We start from the raw sequence: 20,753 nt of genomic DNA, 5'->3' as shown, positions 1-20,753 counted from the left end.
AACATCCTACTTGATCTGATTACCACAGCACACAAAATAGAGAAAGTTTATCTCAGTCATACAGCATCTTCATTAGATCTGCAAAACACAATATTCCTTTTCCACATTTATTTTTTATGTGAATTGATACATTCAATTCCTTCCATTTTTTTCTTTTTGCTTAAGGCTAACTTGTTTTTTAAAGATTCACTTATTTTTACTGGAAACACAGATTTTACAGAGATAGAGTGCCAGTGAAAAAGATTTTCCACAGCTGGTTCACTCCCCAAATGGCCATAGTGGCTGCAGCTCATCTGAAGTCAGAAGCTTCTTCTGGGTCTCCCACGTGCGTGCAGAGGCCCAAGGACTTGAGCCATCTTCCACTGCTTTTCCCACGCCATAAGCAGGGAGCTGGATCGGAAGCGGAGCAGCCAGGACACAAACCTGCACCCAAGTGGCATGCTGGCGCTTACAGGTAGAGGATTAGTTTGACACGCCAATTCCTTGAATCTATAATATCAACTTTCCCACAACAACTCACTGAAAATTTTAACAGTCAATGGAATGACTTAAGCTCAAAGAGACAGAGTCATGTGTTAGAAGTGATTTACATACTCTGGTCAATAGAATATTCCGTTGCTACTAACACTGCACACTATCTAAGTCCACTCCCTCTAGGGCACTATCACCAGTAGTCTTCTCAGAACTGACCACTCTCCTGTATTAAAGACTTCTAATTTTTCTACCTTGTGTGACTCTTCTCACATGCTCCCCAAAAACCTAGCTAACCGTGCCTAAATCTTCGGTTCTCCAACATGCCTGTTCTACCTGTGACTGGCGGCTGACACTGCAGTTCTGAACAACAAGCAGGTGCACTTCCTTCTGACTAGGGACTAAGGGGTTTCACACATCCTCTGTAACTCATCAGCTTCCAGTAGTGCTCACCAAAGCTCAAGCAATTAGGTAACCACAACAAATCAGCATGCCCACAATCCAAGAATCTGGGAGCAGATGGGAAAAAAAGCAGAGATGACAGAAATGATAAATGCAGATGATAAGGAGATTTGATATTTAAATTGCAGTAAAATCAATGCTTTAGTCTGATTTTATGACACGCTGCAGATTTTCTCTGTTAATGGACTATTTCTAGGAATCAGCATTACAACCTTGGAAGTCTTGTTCACTTTGTCCTGCAGCATTTTTTCAGTTGAGGCCAATGCTTCCATTGCTTCCCAGTTTTTCTCCCGAAGGTCCTAATCATTTTTAGAAAGAATGATTTCAGTTTATCCATTATTAAAAGATTTTTGCTTTTTACTTCATCAGTATTTTGCACTGCATTTAAATGCTGGTTACTGCAAAATTATTTCAATGGGAAAATATGCATATTAGCCAAAAAATAAAGAGCAATGTTTTAGAAGTTTGAATGAGAAAATAAAGATGCCCATTTCCATGTTTTAGTACACACCAAAATGCCAACTTTTAAAATAATTAGTTTGCACACGTGACAGGGAAGAATGCCTTCAGAAGTAAACACACACAGCGAGATTACCAACATGATTCAGGTGCACTGAATTGAGAATTGAAGACACCAACACTGGAGAAGCTTTTCACGTGATTTTTAAAAGCCCAGGATCACTCTGGGGTCAATCCTCCACAGCACCCCGGTTTGCGTGGCCAGTTCAGTGTAATTAACACACTTCACATCCACCAGGAGCAACGCAGCAGCAGCTCACTGTGCTCTGCGTCTTTCTCCACATGGTCATAAAGATCAAACTGCCAGGAATTGCAGGACCGAGGTGACAAGGCAAAGAGGGAGGCCAGCGAGCTAGCAAACATGTTCTCTCTTCTAAGAAACAGAGGCCCCCGGAAACTGAAAGGCCTACATTCTAATAACATTTCATTAGCAAAAATAAAGGCACTCTACTACAGTCCAGTCTTGCTTCACAATGAGAACCCTAAACATAAAAAGCAAAAAAGGCAATAGTCACCATGTACTGAATGCTGAATTAAGTGCCAGACCCCGCACCTGAGGCACCACAAGCTCCCATGAATCCTTACAACCAGCCAGCGAAGAAGCTGTTTGCATTTTACAGATGCGGAAACCATAGCTTGGGCCAAGTATACAGTGAAAGAAGGGCAGAACTAGAAGAGAGAAGTGCTCCAGGCTACCGGCCTCATGAGTCCTGGCTCTTCCCTCATGCTATCATGCTTCCAATACTACTGTTGTCCTAGACTGGCATCACACTTTCCTCCTCAAAACCCCAATAATGAAACATATGTTAAGATGTTAGCAATTTCTCAGCAAGTTCACCTCAAGTTCTATGGCCAGCAATGCTGTTAGTGATGCTACCCAACACACAAAAGGGCAATGCATGACCTAATTTTGACAAACTCAGAGGTGCAAGAAAATAAAGTGTTAAAATTTAACATTGCTTTGAAAATATTTCACATTATAAAAGATACATCCTGCTTACTAAATATATTCCCTCAGATTTTAGTAACATTTAAGTTCTGCTCAAGTCATCATAATCATAATTTTGCACGCGAAAATTCTCTGTGGCAAGAATGTCTGGGATTTACCTGTACGTGTTACCTCTAGTAAGAAAGAAAGTGAGGAATTCACTCAAATTTTCTATTTGTGAATTCAGTAAAAGCATTAGGACCTTTATTTCTTAACGTACCTTCTTTCCCACACTAATAACTATAAGCAGATTCTAAACCCTCTAACACATTTAATCGCCAGTATTTGCACTCTCAGTTTAAAGGTTTCAGAAACCTTCAAAAATTAATGAGCATACTTGGTGTGGATACTAACATTATATTCAGTCTTCAAAAATGGCTAGCATAGTCTATCAGGAAATATATTTGATTTTAAGTAGTAGGTTGTAAAAGTTATTTGCCCTAATAAAAGCTCAACAAAAACTCAACTGCATTTTTTATTAAAAAGAACAAAAAAAAAAATACTAAAGGTATACTTTAACATCAACGTCTAATATGAAATTCATGTGTAAAAACTGACCTGTTCACTTATTTTTAAAAATCTACTGTGCAATGAAATAATGAATACTGTCCTCTCTCCAAAAGCCACACACAGCCTCAGAAATCTAAAGCAAAGGTAGATTCAAAGAAGGATTCCCGAACTGTATTTCAGTGGTGAAATAACAAAACAAAAGCCTGACTGTGACCCAGATCTGCTTACGTTGTTTTTCTTCCTCTGGTGTTCCACAGCATCCTTCAGGGATTCTAACTTGCTCTGGAGATCAGCTATTTCTTTTTCTCTTTCCGAAATTCTAAGCCAAAACATTAATACATACAGCAGGAGTTTAGGGCAAAAGCTAATACACTTTAATAACCAGTACCAACATTTGTTACTCTAAGTGACCAACAGATAAATGATGTTTTGAAAAAAATGCACTAATTTAACAACTAAGCTACTAGCATTGCCACAAAAATCCCCACCTCTTGAGTTCTCAGTTTCAGAAATTATGTTTAAACTATGCTTTTACATGAGATGTTGAGGTATATGCTAATGGGAAATCTCAACCCCTAGGAAACATCGTGAATGAAAACTGTACAGCTGTAGTTACTTCTTTTTTCAGCTGGGTCAATGCAGTAGCTATTTTCAGAGCAGTGAAAATGATATAGAAAGTCAGTTTCTGTGTGTGCTAAGACTTTATATGGCTAATCCACAGCAAAAAAAAAAAAAAATATTACTGTGACTAAGTGTCCTCTTGCCATGCTTACACATCTTAGGATTTAGTCGTTTTCTGGTCTTGACCAACAATTAGATATTTCCAAGAAATGCAAAATTCAATGGCAAAGATTCACAATGCAGTTTTCTTACAATTGATAATAAGTTGGGGTAAAAACTAAATTACAAATAGCTATTTCCTAAGAATAAGGAGTCTAGCCCAAAATCTGTTTTATAACGTTCAAAGTAAGGTCAGTTTATTGTATAAAGTTCTTCAAGGATTATTCTAAGTAAAAAGTAACAGATATATGTTGCCCCACAAACTTTAAAATATATACTATTAAACATTTAGCAGCAAATGTTTATTGGCCTTGGCTTCATATAGTCAAATTCAAGACTTCATTTAATAATCACAATTCTAACCTAGTAACATTTACTTATAGATAAGTCAACAAGGAAAACATTTAGACTGTTTTTATAGCCTACTGACATGCCTAGTAGACATTAAACTTCTTAAAACATACAATTTCTCTGAAATGATCTTAATTAAATGTAGCTTCATAGACAAACTACAAACTGGCAAGAAAAACATTTTTCAGTACAAAAATAAATTCTCCTTAATATAGCAACCACACAATTTATGCATTTCCTAAAATACCAAAGTTAAACAGAAGTTTGCATAATTCAATTCCACAATAATATCCAGAAGACAGGACTCAGGAGAACAACTGAGATAACCAAGTTAGCAAAGACTCCAAAGAACAGTATACTTTGAGTGAATGTTTTCTGAATGTCTGAGAAAAGCAGCAAGACCAAGAACCTCGTTCAAAACAAAGAAATTCATGTACACTTTAACAAGGAGAATGAGCCAGCCAAAGGAACATTTATATTCTAGTGACTTGTAGTTCAAGATATTCAAACAGAACTAGAAGAAATTTCTACATCACCACTTGCAGTTACATTCACTGCTTACCTGAAAACCGACAGAACATAAAAATAATTACCACTTCCCAAACTGTGAATCAAGCTTATTACTTACACTTTTAATAATTCTTCATGAGGGGGAAAAGATGATGTCTGTTAAAAAAAAAAAAAAAGCAATATTTCAAAACAATGCTTTCTAGAAGATTTTAAACAATTAAATTCTTAGATATAAACTAAGACAATGCCAAAGGTAAAAATATCACATGCTAGAGCCTTATCTTTAATCAATAAAAATAAGTACAAATACATGTATATACACAAATCTAGAAGCTGTGCTAACTGCTAAATCCAATCTTGTCACTACATAGTTAATAAGTATTAACCAATTTTTTGTGTAAAGTACTGAGATATTTTAAGTTTTTACACTCTACAATTCATATTTGACTACAAGCACTTGAATTCCGGATTTCCAGATACTTCCAAGTCTATTCATCAATTAATTTGAAGGAAACTGTGGATAATGTATCTTGAAACACACATTTTCATTGCTTTTCACAAAATAGAATTATCATTGAAAAGGTTATTTTAAATAGTGTCAAAGTACTACTACAATACTAACCATTTTTTACTTTCCCGTCAATCACTGTTCTTTAAGCAAAGGGCTGATCGGGTACACTGAAATTGATCATTATAAGATTTTCACTGACTTGCTAAGAGAAGCACTCAAAGGGGTCAGAAACTCATACATACAAAGCAGAGCTAGAGAATAGACTGCAATATTGCTGTGCATTTTAGAAATCACAGAATTGTCTTCAGTGGAGACAGAGCACATTCCCATCTACTGTTTTACTCCTCAGATGCCAAGTCAGAGAACCAGGAATCTAATTCAAGTATGGCACACACGTGGCAGGAGTCCACACTGAGCTGTCACCAGGTCTCTCAAAGCTGCCTTTTCCAGGATGCTGTAGTCAAAACTTACACGTGGACATCAAAATAAGCTGCAGGCAGGAGTTGCGGCATAGCCAGTTAAGTTTCTGCCAAAAATGCAAGCATCCCATATATCAGAGTGCCAGTTCAAGTTGTAGCCATTCTACTTCCCATCCAGCTTCCTGCTAGTACACTTGGAAAGGTAAGAAATAAAGACTCAAGTTCTTGGGCCTCTGCTATCCATTCGAAGAGCAGCATGGAGTTCCACTGTCATGGTCCAGATCTGATGTTACAGCTATTTGAAGAATGAAGGTTGAAGATCTCTCTCTTACTGTGTCTCTCCTTTTCTCTCTGGGGCTCTGCCTTTCCAATAAATAGGTTTTAAAAAGTAAAAAAAAAAAAAAAAAAAAATCGGGTACTCAGACATGGAAAATGGGTTTCTTAGCTAGCCTCATAACTATTAACCCAAATCTATGCCCAAAATTATAAACTGTTTTATAATGGCTATGGCATAACTTTCATAAAAGACATCGATAAAAACATCACACTTCATTCTCAATGAAAATGAAAGTGACAACAATACCTACAAACAGAAACTGGTTAATAATTTATTACATAAATAAAAGGCAAGATATCTAATAGTACCTACCTCTTGATAGGTCTGTTCTTTAAGCTGTTCAATTTGGGACTTCAACAATTTGTTTTCACTCTGCACTTCCTATGTAAACAAAAACTAACCATGAATGCCTCAACAGAATTTTATTTTCCATACAAACTTTTGAAAAGTTCCAAAATATGACTTTCGAAGGTGAAATAGGCCCTATTAAAATACACTGTACAAACAAAGCAATCATATTTAGTACAAGTCTGGGAGTGGGCATGTTGCAATGGAACATGTTGCAAACAGAATCCAAAAACAGATCCAAACACCTGCAGGAATCTAGTGTAAGATGACACTTCAAATCACCAGCAGAGCTAGGCTTCTCAGGTGTGATACTTGTGGCAGTTTATGTGAAACGTTTCCTTGTTATGACGCACTATCCTGCAGGACATCTAACAGCATCCATGCTCTCTACCTGCCAGATGCAGAACCTTCTTCCCCGCTGGGACCAGCAAAGATGTCCCTTGGGGAGGACTACTGTGATAATAATTAATTATTTAGCAACATGGCAAGCCCTTTTCTAAAATAAATAGGAAGTTACAACATTATGATACAATTGAAATAGATTACATAAATAAAACACTTAGGCAAACAACAATTGTCAACATATTAGAAGAAAGCATGTGAAAAGACGTTTATGGCCAGAGTGAACAATACCTTTCTTCCCAAGACTTAAACCAGGTAACTACTTACATTTGAGTATAAACTTGAACAGAAAACTACCAAATGAAGAGAAAAGCCATAATGAAGCCAAAATAATTCACTTCACACAATAAAGGCTAATCTCTTACTATTTAAAAAGAATCTTATAAATGAATATGGGAAATGAAGGAAACAAGAAGAATGATTCACACATAAATGGCTTAAACATAGGAAGAGCGCACAGCTCCTCTCACAGTCAAAAGCAAATCACGGCAACCCCAACAGATGGCAATGGCTCAAGTGCTGGGGTCCTTGCCAACCACAGGGGAGACCTGGATGGAGTTCCAGGCCACTGAATCCTGGCTTGGCTCAGCCTGGCTGTTGAGGACATTTGGAAAGTGAACTGGTACATAGAGAATCAATCTTTCTCTCTCTTTCTGTCTTTCAAGTTGGAAATAAACATTTCAAACAACAAACACCCTACCATCATTTTAGGCATAACATCAAATATTCACATCTTCATCACAGTTCAAGAGAAAAAAGGTATGGCTCTCTGCTGCCCAGAGTGTAAGCCAGAACACTTCTGGAGGGCAGCTGAGTATTACTCAATCCCCTAGAGACTAAGGCATTTGGGACAGGCAACTAAGACATCACGTGGAACACCTTCATCCCATCTGTCTGTCTTCCAACAAAAGTATACAACTTATACACACACCTGTTTGGGAGTAAGAGGAAGTATGACATCATAGCCCCTGGAAGGTGAGATGGGAGCAAACCCAGTAAATACGTAGCAGTAGAAGCACCCACAAACCAGCTGTCCCCCAACCCCATTTCCCTACGTATCTTAAACACTAGATGCGGTTCGGGCCTTGGGTCTGGGGGCAAGTGCCGCTCCTCACAGTGTGGCAGCTGTGGGGGGTGCCCCTGCCAGGTCAGACCCAATGCTGGGGGCTCACGCCAAAGACACTGCTGCAAGGCAGTGAACGAGTCCTCGGCCTCACCCAGGACCCAAGAGAGCACTTTCCTCAGGGTAAGTACGCCATGAGGGAACTTGGGAACTGGGTTAAAATTCCTAGCTCCGCCCAGCTGCTAATATCTTGTGGCTAGGTGAGTTTGGGAGGGGTTCGAGCCTTGGGTTTGGGGGCAAGTGCCACTCCTCACAGTGTGGCAGCTGTGGGGGGTGCCCCGGCCAGGTCAGACCCAATGCTGGGGGCTCACGCCAAAGACACTGCCACAAGGCAGTGAACGAGTCCTCAGCCTCAACTAGGACCCAAGAGAGCTCCTTCCTCAGGGTAAGTACGCCATGAGGGAACTTGGGAACTGGGTTAAAATTCCGAGCTCCGCCCAGCTGCTAATATCTTGTGGCTAGGTGAACTTGGGTGAGGTTCAGGCCTTGGGTTTGGGGGCAAGTGCCGCTCCTCACAGTGTGGCAGCTGTGGGGGGTGCCCCTGCCGGGTCGGACCCAATGCTGGGGGCTCACGCCAAAGACACTGCCACAAGGCAGTGAACGAGTCCTCGGCCTCAACTAGGGCGGCCAGTGCACCATGTGTTGCCAGGCTTTGCCTGCTGGCCGCCCGGTGGCCTGCTCTGGGGTTTTTTAAGATATGTTCGCTGCCTGGGGACACCCATGACTAAGTCCAATTTTAGTGTAGGTGAGTAGTGAATCTTGGGTGATACCCAGTGACAGGGTCATGGAAGGTTTAGGCATGCGTGGGGACTGAAACCTGGTGGTTTGGAGGGAAGTACCCAGGAGACAATTACAGTTAGTCAGATACACCAACCCAATTCGGAATACAGAAATGGCCTGTTTGCCTAGAACATCACTGATCGTCACACACCAGCCCACACCAATACTATGGATGGGGGCCTCTTTGGCAGTGATGGGTACCATTACCCAACTGTTTGGTGGAGTGGTGGAGTGGTGGAGTGGTCACATTTGGCAGGGTCAAGACTGTATCCAGCACTCAAGAGAACTTGGTCTGGGGGTAGACTCTATGGGGTTGTGTGGGCCCAACCCTGTGGAAATACAAGTTCCCCTAGTTGGACACCCTAACAGGGTTAAGGTTCCCACCAAGGGGCACATGTGCTGGAATGGGGGCTGCATGGCTGGGCTGAAACATCCAACAAGAACCAGAATGGGGTGAAAGCCAGCCAGGAAAACCCACTGTTCCTGCTAGGACAGGACGTGAACTGAGTAGGGTTGGCTCAAGGACCCCCTGGTATGCGCAAAATCTGGCATTGGGAGGGGTTCTGATGGAGGAGCCTGGGCAACTCCTCTGGCAGGACACAGTCCCTGCAAGTAAGCGCAAGAAGCATGATAGGAAACAGCCCAGAATAGGCCATGGAAAGTTTCCCACTGGAACACATTCGGCATGGGTCAGGAGAAGACCAGGCTGAATCAGTTCATGTCATCCCCTGGCAAATCCGAACACCAGAACAGAGTGTGGGTTGAGCCGGGTTTGGTTGTGACAAAACCAGTACACATTATGGAATGCCAGGGTGAGGTTGCCTGTACTGGATGTGACCGCAGCACCCAACCAGCACACGTGATATCCAGGAAAGGAGGGGCAGAGCTGGCAGGGGGATTGAGGGGCTGGTCCCCTTGCCGGACAGCTACTCCCACTGGAGAGCGTGGGCTGGGATGGGGCAGACCAGACTAAGCAAGGCTGCAACACCTGTGCAGTGAATGTGGACTAGATCAGGGAAAAGTCAGGCTGGGCTGATTATTCCTGTGGTTGAAAGCATAAATTAGAGCAGGTGAGGGATGTTTGGGCTTGCCCACAGCATCAGCGGGCAGAAGCTGGCACTGGGGACTAATTCTGTCAAGTCAAATCACAGAACCACCCGAAGAGTGTATAAACCGGGACTGAGAGAGACCTTGGAGGGAAAAAGTGGGTTCCCCCTTCCTGGGTCACTACTCCCGCGGGAGGGCATGAAAAGTAGGATGGGGGCTGGGGTGGCTAGACAGAGAGGCACTCAACAACATCTGTGAGGGCTGGATGGTTGAGTTGGTTAGATGGAACTAAGCTTTAATACCCATTGACAAGTACAAGAGCCAAATGGGATGGGGGACAGACTGGTCTACTGCTACACATACTGGCAAACCAGGGTAGGGGGTGGGCCTGATGGGGGTTATTGTGGGTCGCCCCGACTAGGCTGCAGCTCCCACTGGTTGATGTAAGGGCCGAGCATGTGCTGGGCAGAACCAGACTGGACTGCAACACCCATTGGTTCCAGTGCAACTCGGGACTGAAAACAGAACCAACCCAGCAATTGAAACCACCAGCTGATCGGGGTGATGGACTGTGCCAGGCCCTGTGCTTGCTAGAACATACAAGAATCTAGTCTGGGAATACCTCAAGGTTTCTTTGGAGAACTCCCCTAATCGAATTGCTGGACTCAGAACTCTAACCAAGAAAAGACAGAAGACAGAACAGGTCAATCATTCATCTCAGCTATATGTTGGCAGCGAAATATGGGGCAAACGGTGACTTTATGATGGACCATATCAATCAGTGGACCACCTCATCGAACGAAAATGGCAGCGATTCATAACTGGAGAACTATTAAAACCACTTGAGCAAATATCTCAGAGCATGCCCCACATCCGGGACTTGGGGTGGGCAGGAAACCGGGTGGGGCTTCTCCCTCAATACCCCCTTTACCTCAGATACATGATGGAAACAATATGGACATAATAGTATTACCCATTTCCCTATATCCCCTGAACCTTTTTTTTTCTAACCGCAATTAACTATGTAAAGATTGTCAACAACAATACAATAAAATAAATTAAAAAAGAAATAAAAGAAATAAAAGAAAAAAAAAGGAAAAAAAAAAAAACACTAGATGCTTGAAAGGGGGGGGTGATACCAATTTTCCGAGATAAATTATTTCATTCTTCAAAAAAATAAATACAAACACCTCCATATGCCTTTGAGCCAGAATTCACTTTATATATCCACTTACACATTATGTACTTAAAGGATTTTATAATAGAGATTCCAGAAAAAATTATCAAAACATGTGTGTAAAAAATATTAGCTGCAACATTTTTGTTATACAAAAATAACCCAAAATAATCTAGGTATCCATCAACTAGACTGCTATATAAATGATGATAAATCACAGTGCCATGATGCTAGTAAAAATTAAAGGTAGAAATGTGCTTACAGAGAAAAGATCACGAAGGCATTGTAACTTTGGGAGGAAACCAAATAAGTGTGGATATAATTACAGTATGTTTTTAAAGTTAGTCTAAACCTGTGCACTTATTTGATGCACAAATACTTTCTCAAAAGCCATATCAACAATTGATATACTATCTCCCAGGAATAATACCCAAGATAAAAACCTCTGTATTTTTTTTCCTTTTGTAGCAGTTAAATTTCTGTTTATAAACATGCAATGGTGGCAATTTACACAATAACTTGAAGTAAACATATTCACCTGTAACAGCACTGTTTTGCTGGAAAGTTCATTCTCCCTCTCTTTTAGCGTAGTTTCTACTCTCTTCAGTTCATTTTCTTTTTCTTTCAACCTAAATTTTTGACAAAGAACTTATATTACTAATGCACATACAAAAAAGAAAACTATATTCCAACATCACTCCTAAGTAAAAATCTAATACAAACAATACCTTCCAGCTCCTTCTCTCCACATTACACTAACTTAGCCTTTTGTATAAAGATAGTACATCTAGGATCACTAATCAAAGCCAAGTACATTCTAAATTGTTATGGCTGACTTATTTTTTACGCAAATATGGCCTTATCTAAGAAGAAACTCTAAAATAAGGGCTAAGAACAAACCTGTATGTCAATGCATCATAAAAATTACCACTGAAAAGAAGTGTTGGCCCAGAGTTGGGTTGAGCTGTTAAGAGGCTTATAAAAGACTGCCAGCCAAGTTGCAGTCTCTGATCCCTTTCTGATTCTTGCTCCCACCTAATGTACAGCCTGAACAAGCCAACAGCTAATCGCAGATGTACTTGGGACCTGTCATCCACATTGTTGCAGACTTGGACTGAGTTTCCAGTTTCTAGCTCCGGCATGGCCTGGTTCTAACTGTTGCAGATAGCTACAGAGTGAACTGGCAGCTGGGGGCACATGTGTGTGTTTTTCCTTTTTCTCTACGTGTGTGCATATGCACACTCAGACACACATCTCAATCTCTGTCCCACCAATAAATTTAAAAAGAAATCAGTTTTGATCCCAAAAATCTTAGCCAAAATTCATTGGTTCTGGAAATTACAACAGCCTAATCAAGTAAGCTAAAGTGATGCTGTATGTATTACACCCTGGTTCTTCCTTATGCAGGCTAAATATAAATAACCTGTCAAACCCAAGTGAGTGCTGTCTGCAACCCTAAGCAAGAGACCTCCACTAGAATAAACCTGACACTATCAAAGTGATCTGCTGAAGTATTTCTTCAGGGCAGGAAATCATCTTACGCTTTTCAGCATACCCAGGATCAGAATTCACATCCTAGACTCTCAAGCATTTGCTAAGTTCAATTCTAGTTCTATCCCACACAGGAGTGCCTGTATACTTCTCTCAAGTTTTCCTGTAAGTATACAAATACTCCTTTCAAAATAGTCAGTTAGTTTTAAAATGAAAAAGAAAGGGCAAAGGAAATCCGTTCCTCCATGATCTATAAACATACTACCAGGAAACCACAAGCTTCTAAGGTTCTTAGTGGCAAATGAGAAGTTTAGTACCTCAATATTTACACAAAGGGATAAGCGATAAACACCATTTTCACAAACTTGCAATCCTGGTGCCAAGAATAGAGCTGCCTACTTTGTTGCTAAAAAAAGAAACGATCTAGTAGCTATCTTTAATATTTCACTTTGAAAAACACAATTTCAAATAGGCACTAAGACCAACAAGCACTAGATCAAAGAAAACACCCTTGCAAGTGATTTTACAGGGAGCCCAAAGGTAAGGTCCAGATACCCTTCATCACCACTGCAAACAGGTTCTACAGATAAAATATCTTCTATTACTACCATCCACAACGACAGACATTTCCTGTACTCATCAAACTGGACAGGATAACTGATAGAACAAATTCTATTTTTCTTATAAGCAAGTTACTATTACAAAAAGGTTAGTCATTATCAAGACAACAGCTAAGATTATCATCTTCTAATTACTTCATAAATATTGTTCTTTAAAATACTAACGTGGCTTTTAACTTGAAATAAATTTAATCTCTCTTTATAACTTCATTTTCTTTAAAAAAAAACAAACAGATGACCATTTTATATCTGGAAAGGATAAAGTTTCTGGTACTTAAAAGCATTTGAAGTATCTGTTTTATTATTACAAAGAGATTTAGCTTATTTGTCTCCACACAATAACTCATATTTAAAATCAACATAATGACTTAGAACAAACTGATTTCAATACTTAAGCAAATTCTGGAAACCAAGGAAAAGTTCTTCATCAAAATGCTGGATAAAAACATACTTACACAATCTCAAGTTCTTCTAACTGTGATGCAGAACACGCCTAAGAAACAGATTTGCATTTTTAATACCAATATCAAAGAAAAACAGAATACAAATAAAGGCTCACCAATTAAGTAAAAACATAATATACGTAAACTTATGACTGAGCCACATATGAAACAGAACAAGAAGATACTCTGTAAATTTTAGGATCCATTTCTTAAAGGACTATTAGACCAACGCACTGCTTAAACAGACCTTCAACGATGAGCTTACACAGCTCATGCTAAAACATAAGGACAAAGAAATACACTTAGATTGACAAATGAACTATGACTGGGTCATATAAAAGTTAACCTGCATTTAGTAATAACAAAGCTACGGTACGAGATCATTTTCTGGCTCAGAATCCCACACCACGTTCCTGCCTGCCTTCCCAGCAGTACGCTGGCCATCTGGTTCTACCATACCTCTTTCAGGTTACGCTGTGTTACCTCTTCAATATGAGCCTTTAAAGATTCGTTTTCTTCCTGAAGATCCTTAAACAAAATACACATGAGTTTAATTAGCATTCAAATGCCAAAACGTGGCATTTTTATATTTATTTTGTCCTCTCACCTGTATCCACTTCCCTCTGTCGGCCAGGTCTCTCTGCTTCTCTTCTAAAACTGCCTTCATTGTATTCATCTGTTCCTCCTTTCCTTTTAACCTAACAATAAATTACAAACAGTAAATGAAAATGCTACAACCTTAAAAAAGCAACAATGCTGACATTAAGAACAAAAATACTATATGAGAGTAACACTCAGAACCAAAGCTAACTAAAATAAACTAAAAAATATTTTGTTATAAAAGTATACAAAATTACGAAAAATAATCAGATTGGTAAGTATGAACAAAGAAAATCACTCTAAGATTATTAAAATTGTTCCATCACTGATGATCTAAAAATAAAAAACATCAGGATAGCTCCACTATCTCCGTAACACCCTTCTTCAGTCAAGATAAACCACTGCAGACATTTTATTATGACCAGCTTTGGCAAAGACAGACGTATCTAAACTTAAGGTCATATTCAGATTATAAATTATAAAAAGACTTTCCATCAAAAAACTGATTATGTTCAAGAATAATGAAAAACCTAAAGACTATAAAGCCTTTTGAAATAATTTGGTATTTTCTACAACTACTACTTGAAATCAAATAGAATTATGTTAGCATTCAACTTGTGGAAGAGAGCGGTCAAGGGAATGAGAGCAGCAGTACTTACAAGTGCCGAGGCTCCTGACTTTGGGAAGTGAGAGATAACTGAAACACAAAACGGAAATGCAAGCGATGCATGAGCCACTCAGTTAGCCTAACTAAGCTTTATGATAAAAAACTGTCCACAACAAGTACATTTCAAAGTACACAGACTCTATGGGAATTTTTCATGCCAAAATGGGATGTGTTTTGATTTCATCTTCCTCTGATTGCAATGTCCATAAAAGTAACAAACTAAATACATAAGAGGCACTGAGAATAAGGAAGACAGTAATGAGTAAGTCCAAATAATGGTATATTTCTACAGTTGTAAAAATCAGAAATATTAACTAGCCATACATATCTCCCCATCATGTCACAATTCTCCACAGAAGGCTTCAAGGCCAGTTACTCTTCAGTACTCTACAGTGACCATTTTTAACCTCCTCATTCTTAATCACACAGTCCAAGAGTAGCTGTGATCCCCAACTCTCATCTCATAGCCTCTTCAATTTCAGTTCCTCTGAGGAGCCTTTTTTGAACTCTCTCCTACTCTGTTACACAAGTATGATCATTCATTATGCCGCATTTCATTCACACATTATCTTTAATCTATAGCACAGAGTTTTGACAATGTGCACTGCACGACTGAATCATCTCTTACATGGAATTACACCTTTTTTTTAACCTTATCAAAACAGATTCACCAAAATCTATCCATTTTCAGAGGTTATCACATACACCTCTGAAATCCCAAAACAGAATTTGTACTTGATGTTCAACACACAGAAGTTAAGCAACACAACATTTTGGCTCACTTGGTTTTTTAAAAAAAAAGAAAAAAAAAATCACCAAGTGTTGTGTTTTCAAAAGTTGGCAAAGTAAAATACATCATTAATAAAAAAGAATTTCTAGGAAACCGCTTCAAAGCTCAATATTTAAAGATAAATGGATGAGAATATCAAGAACATAAATTTAGGTATAAATAAATAAAAATCACATAACCCAACAAACCTACAGCACACCACTAAAGAGTTTTCCTGAGAACTAAAAAAAAAAAAATCTCATAAACACATACTAATAAATCTGTCATGCCACGGCTCTGGGATGTTTACCTGTTGAGCCTTTTCAAGCTGGATATTTCCTATTTCTTCTTTTAGAGTCTCTATTTCCTGTTTCAAATCCTTGACAATGACAAAACAGACAAGATTGGACAATGGAAACACAGAAATTTCACATAAAATGCAATGCACAGACAAACACATGAAATTCAATGATATTAACTGAAATTGATAGACAAAAATGAAATTTACAGCTCCCTCTCTCCTAATACCTGAACTATTTTCTCCTTATTGGCTACTTTCAGAAGTTCAGCTTCCAGAAGTTCTTCCACAGACTTGATCTTTCCATCTTTCTCATGGATCCTAAAATGAAGAAATGCAGTATTATGCTGCATAGAAATCAATAAGACATACCAACTTAGAAACAGCACACAGAATAATGAAGGCTTGCCTCCGTCTTTCCATTTAAAGTAAAATAGCAGTATCTTTTTCAAAATTCTATTTATTTGAAAATCAGAATTATATAGAGAGAAGACAGAGTGATCTTCTATCAATTGGTTCTTCCCAAAACAGCCAGAATGGCCAGGGAAACCAACACCCATGAGCTTCCTCAAGGTTTCCACATGGGTAATGGGGTCCAAGAAATTGAGCCATTTTCTGCTGCTCTTCTCAGGACACTAGCAGGTTGCTGGATCAAAGTGAAACAGGCAGGACATGAACCAGTGCCTATATGGGATGCTGGCTTTGCAGGAGGTGGCTTTTACTTACTATACCACAATATCATACCTTGGCACAATGGGAGGAGGGAAAGAGACTAAAACTTCTCCTAAATGGGAATTAATCCACAAGTACCAGAAGGCTAAAGTTCATGTGCCCAAGGAATTGGTGATATGCTTAAAAAGCACACGGGGTATATATGATTTGCATTCCACAGAACATACTTTAGTAAGTTCCACTTAACAATACTGGCTTCCAAGGCTCTGAAAGCTACGGCAGAACTGACAATTACGGCAGCTAACTTCATAGAAGTCTCTTTAAAAAACCACGGACGGTTAAAAAAAAAAAACCCACGGACGGAAAATCTTCCTCTCTGTATCTCCTCTCTGTATATCTCACTTTCCAATAAAAATAAATCTTTAAAAAGAAAACAACATTATCTGCTCTTTAACAGTTCTCACAGCAGAGTCAGAAAATCAGCCATTAGATGCCATTAAAAGATAAATAAAATGATGGAAAACAATTTTATTATGTGAGAAGCAGAGGGAGAGAGAGGCAGAGACAAAGACCCTGGCCACTAGCACATCCCTTGGGTTCCCAAGTGGCCAACGAGCCATTCAGTTCTCCCAAGGGGCAACAGGGGTCCAACTGTGCGCGTCATCGCCTGACATCCTCCAGGGTCTACACAGCAGAAAGCTGACCAGGATTCACACCAAAAATATGGGTGACCCACACAAGGAGCATAACTATTAGGTCGAACAGATGCTCCTAGAGATAGACGATTTTCTAAAATCATTTTAAACTTGTGTAATCATAGCCAAGCTCCCTTATCACATCAATGGAAAATTCTAGTGAGTTAAACTAATGTACATTGGCGATCCCAATTACACAATAAAACAAAACTTGTAAGCACTAAAAAATAATGAATCAAACGAGAAGGACCAGTTTTAGTAACATTATTACTACTTACACTTTCTTAAGTTCTTCAACTAGAGTTGCAAAGGAAACCTAGAAACACAAAGATACTGTTCTTTAGTCACATGGTCAAAATACAAATGAGTCAGAAATAGAAGAACACGCCATTGTTAAATTTTCCTCTGTATGAAAATCCAAATTTGAAAAAAAATGTATTCGTTATAGATTTAATGAAGAAAACAATCCATTTTGAAAGTAAAAAGCTTTCGGGCTACTTATAAAAATAGACCAAAGGAAAATAATTCTATCCATATAAAAGAAAACTAAGAAGCTGTCTAACTTCAGGCAGCCTCTTTCACTATCGGAAATAGCTGTCACCTGCCTTTATAGAGTACGCTACACCTGCCTGGCAAACAGCCAGTACTCAATCAACTGAAGTTTCTATTACTTATACTCGGAGTCCCACAATCAACAAGATGTTCCCCAGAAGAAGGAAGATGGATGAACAGCAGATTGGTCACACTCTAATGCAATGGGCTTGTTGCTGGTTAAAGAGCAGCTACGGGATCTCCCATATATATTACCTGATCATTTTGCTTAGCCTTTAAGTCTTGCACTTCTTTCGTGAGAGACGAATGTTCTGTTCTTATTGCCTTTTTCAAAAACATACAAGCACAACACATTTACTTCCTATATCAAAACAGATCACTCCTCACTTTTCCTTAGCTGCTACTTTTCCTCCCGAGAAGACCTGAAAGCTCCGCTTGTTCTGCAATTCTCTATTTTCTATAGATATCGAAATGAATTACTAGTTTAATTATCCCCCACAAGTATTTTTCCCTGTATTTTCAAAATCTCAAATGCACTTATCACGTTGACTATTAACAGGCTCGCTTTAACATACTCTCCCAGCAAACATATCTTAGTTATGGCTAATGATAGCCATAAGACAATTGCAATCTCTTCTTTCTCTGGCTTTCATTTGATGACCTGGGGCACCCACCAGTTATCATTATGTGATAATTAGGACATGGATTCAAGCAGAAACATATGCTGCTCCACTTGACTAAGCACCTTTATATTTTTATTTCTAAAGAATCTTTAAAATAATGAAAGATTGGGCCCGGCGGCGTGGCCTAGTGGCTAAAGTCCTCGCCTTAAAAAAAAAAAAGCCCCGGGATCCCATATGGGCGCCGGTTCTAATCCCGGCAGCTCCACTTCCCATCCAGCTCCCTGCTTGTGGCCTGGGAAGGCAGTCCAGGACAGCCCAATGCATTGGGACCCTGCACCCGCATGGGAGACCCGGAAGAGGTTCCTGGTTCCCGGCATCGGATTGGCGTGCATCGGCCCATTGCGGCTCACTTTGGGAGTGAATCATCGGACGGAAGATCTTCCTCTCTGTCTCTCCTCCTCTGTGTATATCTGGCTGTAATAAAATGAATAAATCTTTAAAAAAAAAAAAAATAATGAAAGATTATTTAAATCCATTAAAATGTGAATAACAGAATTTAAAAATGATAAGAAAAACCACCCCTTCATGTTCACTGAATAACCCCACAAAAAAGGAGGCCGTAAAATGCTTTACATTCAGTTCTTCCTCCTTAGTGGCCACCTGAATAAGTCCAGTTTCAAGTAATTCTTCTACAGTCTTTAACTTCTCATCTTTTTCTTGGATGCTGAAAATTATAAAATAAAACAAATGTGTCTGAGATGAAAATGATAATCACCACACTACAGAAACCCTCCAACACATGTATAAATTACTCCCCAAAGTCAATGATGTCATTTCAAAGTACTGTACAAGGAAGAGCTCCCTTCTTCATCATCCTTTACCGGCTTTGATTTCTAGAAAAGTTTGTGGGGATCACGGCTCCTGGCCTGCTCTCTTACCATTACCAAAGTGTGTTCCAACGCTGCCTGTCACACAGCAGCCTAAACAAGTGAAACACTGCACCAGAGGCGCCCACAAACTGGACTGTGGCCTCAGAGCATCAGTAGCACATATTTTCCTCCAGTACAAAGAGAATTTTAAGAATCGATATTATTGTAGTTAATAATTTTACTTAAAATTTGATACGAATCAGTCATCCAAATATTAAAAGAAAATTTAAAAACCTTACCATTTTTCCATTTGTTCCAAAACATCTTTACTAGGCTGAAATAAAAATAACAAAAAGTTTACTTTTAATAAATTTGAATGAGGTAAAACAAGCTGAGAAACAAAATTCTATTTAAAAAAATGCTTAGGGATTTGAATAATTTCCAAAATCAAGGAAAATGGCCCTATTTGATGGTTGCTAATGGTTGCTGAATTATGTAACTGAAAAAACACAAGAAATGCATCTTTACAAAGGACACACAAAAAGGAGCATATAATCAGGCAAAATGAGTTAGTAACACAAACAATTTTTTGGACATAAATTTCTTAAATATTTACATTGCACTTGAAGGGCAGAAAGAAAAAGAGATCTGACTCCCCAAAATACCAGCAGCTGGGGCTAGACCAGGCCAAAGCCAAGGGTCTAGAAACCAACATCTAGATCTCCAGAGGAGACCTACGCACTTGACTTACCAACTGAGCCTCCCAGGGTGCACATTAGCACGAAACTACATCAAAAGTGAAGTGGGGCCAGCACCATGGCACAGCACATTAAGTCTCAACCTGTGGTGCCAGCATCCCATGTGGGCCCTGGTTCCTGTCCTGCCTATTCCACCTCTCATCCAGCTCCAAGTTTATGACCTGGGACAGCAGCAAAAAACAGTCCAAATGCTTGAGCCCCTACACCATGAGGGACACCAGGAAAAATTTCCTATTTCTTGGCTTCCCACTAGCCCAGCTCCTGCTATTGTGGCCATTTCGGGAGTGAATCAGCAGATAAAAGATCATTCTCTCTCTCTCTCGCTCACTCTCTCCCTTTCTCACACTGTAAACATGCTTTTCAAATGAAAATAAATAAATAGCGCAGCTGGCACAGTGGCATAGCACATTAATCCTCTGCCTACGGCGTCAGCATCCCATATGGGCACCAGTTCCAGTCCTGGCTATTCTACTTCAGCTCCCTGGAAAAGCAGTGAAGGGTGGCTTCCCTGCACCCACTTGGGAGACCCAAAAGAAGCTCTAGACAAGCTCAACTCTGCCCACTGCAGCCATTTGAGGAGTCAATCAGTAGATGGAAGATTCATATTCTCTATCTGTCTCTGTCTCTCTCTCTCTGTCGTTCCCTATCTCTTGTAACTCTTACAAGTAAAAACAAATAATAAATCCTCAAATGAAAAACTTTATAGAAATGTGGCCTCACAGCACTTTGATACAGAATACAAGCATGCCAAGTGCCAACTCAATGTCTCTGCCCCAATACTCTCCTCTGAATAATTATTTAATCATTACTATATATCACCAGTTAATATATCAGTTTAGATTAATACAATCATTCAAAAATAGTGATTTCAAGACTTTAGAGCCTCACAAGTAAGAGGCAGTCATTTACTTTCTCAGACTGTATTACATTTACACGGGTAAGTGCAGCTCAGTGCAGGTGT

The 20,753-nt window shown here is 39.4% G+C and overlaps 1 protein-coding gene across 4 annotated transcripts in view; it reads right to left on the bottom strand.

The window, feature by feature from the left end:
- KTN1 (kinectin 1) overlaps positions 1-20,753 on the bottom strand; it is a 97,660-nt gene that overhangs the window by 21,467 nt on the left and 55,440 nt on the right. For 2 of the 4 annotated variants that reach the window (XM_058666483.1, XM_058666484.1), the window contains exons 19-33: positions 19,334-19,368; positions 18,799-18,889; positions 17,798-17,866; positions 17,269-17,306; positions 15,854-15,944; positions 15,636-15,704; positions 14,549-14,586; positions 13,897-13,987; positions 13,749-13,817; positions 13,302-13,339; positions 11,274-11,364; positions 6,171-6,239; positions 4,710-4,747; positions 3,179-3,269; positions 1,146-1,232 (exon numbers count right to left, since the gene is read on the bottom strand). In XM_058666483.1, coding sequence (XP_058522466.1) covers positions 1,146-1,232; positions 3,179-3,269; positions 4,710-4,747; positions 6,171-6,239; positions 11,274-11,364; positions 13,302-13,339; positions 13,749-13,817; positions 13,897-13,987; positions 14,549-14,586; positions 15,636-15,704; positions 15,854-15,944; positions 17,269-17,306; positions 17,798-17,866; positions 18,799-18,889; positions 19,334-19,368 — 1,005 coding nt within the window. The remainder of the gene's footprint in view (positions 1-1,145; positions 1,233-3,178; positions 3,270-4,709; positions 4,748-6,170; positions 6,240-11,273; positions 11,365-13,301; positions 13,340-13,748; positions 13,818-13,896; positions 13,988-14,548; positions 14,587-15,635; positions 15,705-15,853; positions 15,945-17,268; positions 17,307-17,797; positions 17,867-18,798; positions 18,890-19,333; positions 19,369-20,753) is intronic. The other 2 variants (XM_058666486.1, XM_058666487.1) reach the window with 1 other exon arrangement.

The sequence above is a fragment of the Ochotona princeps genome, chromosome 6 (assembly GCF_030435755.1).
Source record: "Ochotona princeps isolate mOchPri1 chromosome 6, mOchPri1.hap1, whole genome shotgun sequence".
In the NCBI taxonomy this organism is placed as follows: Eukaryota; Metazoa; Chordata; class Mammalia; order Lagomorpha; family Ochotonidae; genus Ochotona; species Ochotona princeps.
The sequence above is the reverse complement of the archived record's forward strand: the minus strand, read 5'-3'. Positions and strand labels throughout refer to the sequence as shown.